The 9701-nt window shown below is 30.7% G+C and overlaps 1 protein-coding gene across 1 annotated transcript; it reads right to left on the reverse strand.

Annotated features, from left to right (window-relative positions):
* Positions 1-7396: 7396 nt before the first annotated feature.
* On the reverse strand, positions 7397-9345 carry LOC132721649 (protein jagged-1b-like). The gene is made up of 4 exons (XM_060705977.1): positions 9000-9345; positions 8578-8677; positions 8028-8150; positions 7397-7676 (listed from the first exon to the last, which is right to left on the reverse strand). The coding sequence occupies exons 1-4, from the start codon at positions 9321-9323 to the stop codon at positions 7555-7557; spliced, it is 669 nt and encodes a 222-aa protein (XP_060561960.1). The 5' UTR covers positions 9324-9345; the 3' UTR covers positions 7397-7554.
* Between the last annotated feature and the right edge of the window lie 356 nt (positions 9346-9701).

Genomic DNA, 9701 nt, shown 5'->3' on the forward strand with positions numbered 1-9701 from the left:
TATTACCAATTCTGTTGATAACAACCGCGCGTCAATATTTCTAATTCAAACCACTTTCTAGCAACAATGATCCAGTGCGAACAATTAATGTAGAGATAGTCCAATAGTTCACACCTATGTTTAAGAGCAGTTTCAAATACATAGTACATAAAAAAAAAAACCTGTCGCTAAAATTCAGCACTTTGATATTCGCCAAAATAATTATCGCTATGGTTTTTTATCTTGAGAGACAAACTGTCAACTAAGAACATCTTGTCCGTTTTCAAACCGCAGATCTTTCTGTCATGATTTATCTACATTAAATGTCATTAAGAGTCGCATATGCGTCATAAACCACTTCCAATTAAATACCAAATACATTTGTATAGATATCATAATCTCAAAACGTAAAAATCGTTTTACATTTTCCAAACGCTATTTTTTTTAAATGTTTTACTGTACATGAAGTACATTGTTCAAAAAGTAACAGGGTGACAGAGGATGCTGGAAAAAATATGAACGCATTTAACTTGTAGCAGAATATGAATAAATAGATTGAAATTGACTGAATATAAAAAAGTCTTGATATCATAGTGTTAACAATCAAATAAGAAAATTGTTTCTTCTTCCACATTGGCATTCATATCGCACATAAACATAATCTAAATAAAATATGTACATAACCTGGTTTCTCTTAATAAAATATTGTCATAATCTGGCAAAACATATGTTAAATTTGAATGTATATTTATTTTTTATTCACATTGTGTGTCTAAGTTTTAAAGCAAGAAGGACAGTTAATTATAAAGATCTTAAAGTAAGTTACAAACATGTTTGAAAAATCTAAAAACAAAATGATATATTCTTGAGCGGTTTATGTTAGATATACCATGTACATTAAACTGTTTTCTTGTACATTTATGAGTACCTTCTGATTTAAAAATCAAAAGCATTTCAAAGTGTCGATGTCTGAATGGATTTATGCTTTGATCGTTGTTCAAATAGAGAAAAACAGAATCCCTAAAGAAAGTCCAACACAACAAAATTGAAAATGTTGCAGGCTCGGTTTAATTAAGCCTGTTCATGGACGGTACTGGAAAATGCAAGTTACCGTCCACGCCCCCTAGCACCGGCTTAAGCAGAACGCATCAAATCTCAAATCTTATTTTATGAAATCTTTATAAATTTATGATAATTGTTATGCAAATTTTTAAAGAAATCCTTACACATTTCATCATGTTGAGATATTCATAATGGATTTACACACTATACTTATATTGAAATTTCGTACTTATGGACAGCTTCAATTCGAATAAACAATTTTCAACTTATATACAAACTAGCTACTGCCTAACTTTAACTTACAAACACCAAATAAATACATTTGTTTGAAATATATGTATTATTATGAAAAAAATAAATCCAAACAAGATGTATTATTATATCAAGCGTTTTCAGTATAACAAATGTTAAAGCCAAACCAAGCGCTTAGACAAGTACAAGACTGATGATATAACAAATAAAAAAAAATGAATGATTCTGGTGAATGGTCCCTAACAATATTATAAGTATATGAGTATCTACATTATGAATCGCTTGCATGTTTATATGTTACATTTTTTAAACATCTTTTTGTCTGTTTTTCTTCTTCTGCTGTATATATGAGAGCATCATTTCATTCATTCAAGATGTCTTAGTTTGTTTAAAGTATAATTTTGAAAAGGGACCATGTTTTATTTTACGAAAATATTTTATAATTTAATTAACTAATTTTGTTTCAATATCTTTTACATACAGCTTAAATTTTACGTGATGAAGTTCTCTTACTTCCTTTTTTTTGACATGCTATTTATATCTTTTACATACTATTTTATTTTGACATGATGTATATAAATTTGATTGAAGTTTTCATAAAAAGTATTACATTTTGACATGCTGTACTTAACTTTGATTCAAGTTCTCTTACACAACATTTCATTCTGACATGATGTATTAATTTTGATTCAAATTCATTAACATGCTATTTCATTTTGACTTGTTGTAAAGGCATTTAATTTCAAATATTTCAAATCCATGAGAAAATAATTGTTGTACCCTTGTTTGTTTACTTAAAATATTTATAAATTTGATACTTGTACTTGTGATGCATGTACCTTGTCGCCATATTTGTATATATGTATATGTTTTGCCACATGGGTCTAAGACCTTCTGGATGAATTATGAATAAACTTGTAAAACTTGTAAACTTGTTTAATTAAAGTTCACATAGAAACTATTTCATTTTGAAATGCTGAATATGATTCTGATTTAAGAGCTCTAACTTACTTTCATTTTTCATTCAGGTGTATTATACATCTACAATTATTATTCTGACTATTGTTACTTAATTATAGTCCTTATCCTTATTGACCTTGAAAATAAAACAATTCGAAACATTTATCCCATCTTCGAGCTGGTATTTACAGTACCAAGATTTTTGTTGCAAATATGAAGATTTTAATATTTGAATGAAATGGTATTCAAGCAACGATATATGTAGAGAAAGCATTCATTATGAATTAATATAGCTTAAATCAAGACGGTACAAATTATTTTAATATCACCCTGGGACTTAGATGTCCATTAACAGCTTTACAAATACGTATATAGCAAATACATGTTGAGTAATGACATTGCAAAGTATGACTGATTATAAGGAGTATCGTTTATAAGAACCATGTGATTAAGAGAGTTCACTTTTAAATAAAGGGACAAGAAAAACAAAAGTATTTTATAAAATAATATGGAAATTTGTTTTGTGATCAAATTATGATCCAAAAATAAGACGACATAAAAAGCATAATATTCAAATTCAGGGGCAGATAACTCAAGAAATGAAATCTGGAACTCTCAATTTGTTTGTCGCTCAAAATATGTTGTCTTTTAGATCATGTCATTTTAAGATCATGCTTAGTTTAGATAAATCATATGGAACCGTTTTCATTCAGTCTACAGTTTATAAAAACTGTAACAAAAGTATTTCTTGTAAGCTCATTATAAATTGTTCTTCATTAAACATTCAATGGACAATATCAATATTAAAGCAAATTTGTTTGGTTGATTTAAATTTGCCTCAGAAATGTTATCATTTTGTCATTTTGATTTCCAATTTTTCTATTTATTATTATTCTATATTTTTTTTTTTTTTTTTGTAATTTGTAACATTTTCCAATTTCCAATATTCATAAACTCTTGTTCCTGTTTCTAGTATTTTGTATGGAAGTAAAATATCTGGAAAATCGTTGGAAAACCAGAAAAGGTATTTCAAATTTTTTTACATCAATCCTTATTGGACTTGAATGTTCAAGGAAATTTGAATGAAACCGGAAAAAAAAGTAAACAAAATATTTAAATAGATCATATGTCCCGAAAAAAAAAATCCGACAGTTTGTCTGAATTACCTGTAACCTTATTTTTCTTAAACCATATTGTTAATTTGGTATGTATTTCTTCAACATATTTTTAGTCATAATATCATAGGGATAAACATGCTTTTTGCAATATTGATAAATGTTCATCCTCATTTTTCAATGATTATGTCTGATACTGTTTATTTTGCAAGGAGTGACATGCTAAAATAAGACAAATTAAATTGTTGTTATTAGGAAATCATGATAACAAATCACGAACGCCAGTCGTTGAATTATTTTAATTATCCAAACAAAGAGTGAAATACATAAATAAGATTTAAAATGATTTTACGATCAAAACATCAATTAACCTTTTTGCTTCATACATTTTACATTAATCAGTGCTGCTCTCACTATGGTTGAAGTTTGTCAGTTTGTAGTAGCATTGTCTTTGTACAGTGATTTCTTGAATATTTGAACACAGCGTTCCACCTGTGGTTAAGGTAACATTATGCCATAGATGCGAATAAAAGTTTTATTTTTATGAAAGGGCAAACATGAGTTTTGCAACAGTAAAATAACTGTTTTAGAGTATGTAAGATGCTTATGACCTGAAGAAAGTAATTATTGTCATAAAAGAAGTAGTATTTTGACTTCCATAAAAAGTTCCAAATCACTACAATTATTGTACTTAATGCCAAAAAGGAACAGAAGCGAAAATATTTGGCATACACACTGAATGAAAACTGTTTCATAGAATTTCTTTATTATATACATTATCTTAGAATTTCTTAAAATTTGTTTTAATTTGGCACATTTCAGTGAGATAACTGAGGTTGCCGATACTGAGTTTTTGTCTTATGTGCCTTTGATTTTAAAGCAGCACGCCTCCAGATTCATGAAAATTTTGAAAATGTATTTAAAAGTATAATATTGTGAAGAAGCCATAAGGAAGCAATTTACACATTATCAATGAAACTTGCAACCCATGTAAAAGAAGGTCATAATATGCAAAAATAGCCTTTACTGCGTTAGTAACGCAATAGAAATATATTCATAAATACTGAAAAATCAGTCATCAATCGCACATTACATGTTAATTTTTACTTGAATCTTGAATCATTTTACTTTCCCTAAAATATATGTACATTTTTCTCAAGTTTAATGAGATTGATATATTTTGGCTCATCTGGAGGCATGTAGATTTAATTTAATACTAATTTTAGGTCATTGTAAGGACAGATACATATGTAACTTATACATATAAGTCTTAAAAATCTGTGTTTTATTTAAAAATAATGTTGTTGTTTTTTATCTTTCTTTCCTATTTCATTTCCAACTACAATGTAATTTAATAAATTTTTGAATACGTTTTCACTTTGAATAAAGAAGAATGACGGGCCATTTCAATAAGACTAAGAAGAATAAATAAACAAACTGCACTTAACCATTTTGTTAGTTTTGCACGATGCCTTGAGTGGAAGTCAGCTACACGAAAAATTGAAGATATTAGACATTTCATTACCATAATTGTAAAATATTTTTGCCCATGTAATAAGCAAAAATGTTAAAGGACAGATTATCAAAAATTAAACCGAGGACCCACATTTCTTGTCGCTGAAAATGTTACTGTAATCGTATCCTAAAACAAAGAAACTCTATGAAAACAATTCTTTCATTCCAGACTTTTATGAAAACTGTAGCTAATGTTCTTAAAGAGTTTAAAGTTTTTTTTTAAATGTGAAGCAACATCAAGTGTTGAAACAAAGCAGAACTTGTAAAAATCAGATAATATATGAAAGTTGTATAAATGGTCAATCTATCTTATTGTAACGTTGCTTCTTTATGAAATGTTATACATGTATATTAATCAATAAATGTAAAATTCGTCTCATTAGTTTACAAACTGTGATAGAAGCGTGAACCATCAAATTATGGTGTGTTGTAAATCAGTCCTATTTTATCAGAGCAGTGGAAACGTAACTCAATATCTCAGCACCAATACGTACTATGAATTTCACAGAAGTAACAACTACAGTCAATATCAAAATTGTAGTAAAAACAGTCAGAATCTCAGCAGCAATAATTGCTGTCAGAAATAAGTACAGTCAGTATCAAAGATTACAAACCTCCTCTATTGTTTGTGACAGGTCTATATTTTTCGGATAGACCTGTTTAAACAAAATGAAGTCCGTTATGAGGTCTAGCTTTTGCACGTGCTCATGTATGTACTAGTCAGACAGACCCGGTAATGAAATACACGTGAAAAAATAGACCTGCCTATGCGCAGACAAAGAAAACATGAAATGCAATCAAAAATTAAAACCCTTTTAACTAAGCAATTATTTCAGCATCCCTATATTAAATCTTTCAATAAAAATAATGGATAGCATATCAAAGTTAGGACACATTTAACATTTATTCAATCGCGTCAAAGTAATAATAATTCTGTCAATAAGTTCACAATATAACAAAATGGATGCTTCAAGTTCATGTCTATGAAACTATATAGATTTCTGCAGAAATCACAGCATACTCATTACGATCTTAAAATGTAAATAAAGTTATAAGTGATTTAGTTTAAAACATTTTATGATGAACGATCGTTTTTTATTCTAGAACACTTTATAATCTGCTATATAAAATAGAGTTTCAGTTCATGTATCTCACACTTGCCAACAATATATATATATATATGTAAAATATGATAAATAAAATCAACAAGGAAAGGCGGCGTTCAATGACCGATCCAGCAACAAGAGCCAGTGGCATGGAGCCCAGGAGGACCCCAAACAAAAACAGAAAAGGGCACAAGGCAGAGCATAGCAAGCTAACCACTAAAATCATACATAAGAATAAATAATTAATAATTATGTCTTTCGTGGTCTGCTGGGTATCTGCACATTGCCCTTCGGCGGTTGCCCCCTCGGAAGTTTGTCCCCTTTTTGCAGTGGCGGCCATTTGCCCACTCATATCTTTGGAAGGGGCGGACATTTGCCCCCACCCCTCCCTGTTTTAAAAAATACTTTACTGTTGAATTGTTTGCTACCATAAGTCATCGCCTATTGTCGAAATTTCATTGTGCTTCAATACACAAAAACTCTCGCGCAAATTTGTGAAAGTCAAAAGAGCATCCATAAATAAATAAAAGTAAAATGAATAAAATAAAACAAAAAATTTATATACGAGATGAGAAGTGAGAAGTCACAGGCAAACGACCGGGGATCTATTCACTTAATTATTGACAAATTGCACATTTAGCTTTTTTATTTTTTTATTTTAAAGGGGAAAGCAAACTTAAATGCAAAATATATATTGTATTTAAGCAGAACGTTGATAAAAGCTTACCTGTTTATGCGTTGTGTTAAAAAATAATATTTGTGCTTCGGATCAGCCTTTGCTCAAGCCAATATAGTTTTAACGGTTTGTAAGTTGGATATCGGCCTCGTATATCGATCTTTCTGTTTAGGAAAGACCGGGTCACGAATTTCATGAAACACCTCGAGCGCTACGCGCTCTCGGTGTCACATGAAATTCGTGACCAGGTCTTTCCTAAACAGAAAGACCTCTTACTCGGTCGACATCCTATACAGAAATTACAGCAGTCAATATATCAGCGTCAATAATTGCTGTTAATATCACAGAAGCAATAATGGCAGACATTATTACAGCAGCAGTAGTACCTACATATTGTTACCAGAGCAGCAATATCACAGTAGCATTTCATACAGACACCATTATAAAAGTTATACCTACAGACTTTTTTACAGATGTAACAATTTCAGTCAATCTTACAGCAGTAATAACAATACTCAATATTACAGCCGCTATTATTGCTGTCAATATCACAGTAGCAAACACTACAGTCAATATTACAGCATTTATTTCTACATGTACAATCAACACCACATCAGAAATAACTATAGTCAATATCAAAGCTTTCAAAAATTTCTGAAAAAGCCATGTTTGTATAAATATTGAAGAGTTTTCAATTTCCAAGTCAATAAAGATTAAAATAATTTGTTTCATATTTATATTTTAACAACAACTAGTATAGAATTCATTTGATTTTTGTCTAATCTATGAAGAATAAACCGAATATTTTTATAATATTCGACGATAAACAACTATACATATTTCAGTAGCAAGAATAAGCTTTGCAAAAAACGAGATCTCTATCATAGTGTCACATCGTGCCTTCACATTGTTTCCCTGTATGTGGTGCTGGGCAGACGCACAAGAAGTCGTTTTCTTCGTTGATACACGTGCCTCCGTTTTGGCACGGACGACTTCTGCACTCGTTCACATCTGAAAACATAGGAGATAATGATATATAATTAAAGTTGAAGATATTTTGTTGTTTCTTTTAAAAAGATCATGATAAGAGTATGTCAAATACAATTTGTAGTTTCAGACAGATCGTTAGGGAAAAGAATGCAATTTAGCGTCATTTTTACGATTTCTTGACTTATACAATCTAAATACTTGAAAATGTACGTATTATTTTGATTATAACACACATAAGCAGCCGACTTTGACGAACTATATTTGATGAGGGGAAAGACAGGAACCCCTGCATCCTACAACATTTTGTTACATATAATTATTATACTGAAGAACAGATTACTGATATGACTCAAATATAAAGAGTTCAGTTACCAATGTCGCAGTTCATACCACGCCATCCGGACGCACAATCACACGTGTATCTGTTCACGTAGTCGTTGCATGTGCCACCATTTTTGCACGGATTGTCTGCGCACTCGTTCTCCTTTTGATCAACTGTATAAAGTAAAGTTTTCATGCATCTGTTATAACATCGTTTATTCATAATCATATGTGCATGGATATTACTTTCAAGTTGTTATTTTCAAGTTGTTATTGTTGTTAGTTGTTGTCGATGATAATGATGATGATGATGATAATGATGCCACTATTTTATTGCTGCATGGGGTCTAAATTGCTTTTTGAAAATCTCTTTATAGTACAATTAAATCGACCTATTGACCTATTTCAAAAAAAAATAAACGTCAACATCTTCACAATAGACCTTTAAATAAAGAGTGGTTGTCTCACAAAGAGTCGATACATGTCGCAACATAGGCACAAACACGCTCAGCCGAGGCCAAACGATCCCTTTATATTATATGTTATTTTGCTAACAGCCAGACGGGCTGGAACCGAAGTATATTGATATATATGATCTTACTAAACTCGGCCGAAGGTAGACACAGTGCAGATTTGTTCGGTCCAGGGATACATAGTTCGTCTGTTAGACAAGAGTGGCCGGCACAGCCTTCTGCTATTTCCTAAAAAGATAAACAATCAAATATGAAATAATTCCACCCAATGCTGTATGATTAATACTGGTCATGCTTATCTCTGAATTTTTAACTACGAATTGTACGGTCAAAATAACAAAAACCGAATAGCACACATAACAATTAATGCCATGGTTGAATATATCTTTATCACAACGCCATACCATAATAATAATGTAAAGAAAAACTTACTGTTGCATATATTTATACTGAGAACAACATAATAACTGGCATTTGTATCCTTTTTTATCATATCAACAAGCGAAAGTAGCTATAAGACAGTCAGAGATAAGGAAATATAAAATTGTACCTCAGGCCAGTCATTTATGTCGTAATAATCGAACTCTTTGTTCACCTCAATGTCACCGGGACTGTCCGCGCTGTCTTTTTCGTTTAGTTCACATAGTTGCGATACAGTACCATAGTTAATCGACTTACAGAACCCGAACAGTTTACATTGTCTCGCGCATTCCGAATTTGTAGTGATGTTTATCGATAACCTCGCGTTATTCTTCATCCGCATGCCAATATATTGAATAGATATCTCGGACAAAGGGCCACACATTTCACCAAATGTATATCCAATTAAACCAACTATCACCGGACATAAAATTTCAAATTTGTAAGTCTCCATTTTGAAAAAAAAAATTGTCGTGCCTTCAGTGCCCGCTAAATTCGTCTGAACAACTAATTTTCAAAATCATTTGACATTACTAAAGGATTTTCATTATGAATAATTTAGTGTTGTTTTCTTTTTTTTCCCACTTAACATACTGTCTCAAGAAACCTTTTCACCATCTAAAGAAATAGTAACTTTTGCCCTTTTGAAGATAAAAGACAAGTTTAAAATATTGATTAGCTAGCTCGTAGGAAATATTCTAGTATATAGCTGTTTTACAAACTTTAACATTCTTTTAATTTTTTACCATCATAAATATCTTCGCCCTACCTTATTAAACGCAACTTATATACAAAGGTAGGGTTTTTAAAATGAGAATGTTCAGAACAATCC

The sequence above is a fragment of the Ruditapes philippinarum genome, unplaced genomic scaffold (assembly GCF_026571515.1).
Source record: "Ruditapes philippinarum isolate M1 unplaced genomic scaffold, ASM2657151v2 ctg562_1_1_1_1, whole genome shotgun sequence".
NCBI classification, from domain to species: Eukaryota; Metazoa; Mollusca; class Bivalvia; order Venerida; family Veneridae; genus Ruditapes; species Ruditapes philippinarum.

What these genes read in the sequence shown, in the direction of transcription:
- LOC132721649 (XM_060705977.1), bottom strand. Translation starts at nt 9,323, where the DNA reads ATGGAGACTTACAAATTTGAAATTTTATGTCCGGTGATAGTTGGTTTA. An exon ending in ACATAAATGACTGGCCTGAG is followed by an intron (nt 8,678 to 8,999) that starts GTACAATTTTAT and finishes TTATCTTTTTAG; the next exon opens with GAAATAGCAGAAGGCTGTGC. An exon ending in TCTACCTTCGGCCGAGTTTA is followed by an intron (nt 8,151 to 8,577) that starts GTAAGATCATAT and finishes TACTTTATACAG; the next exon opens with TTGATCAAAAGGAGAACGAG.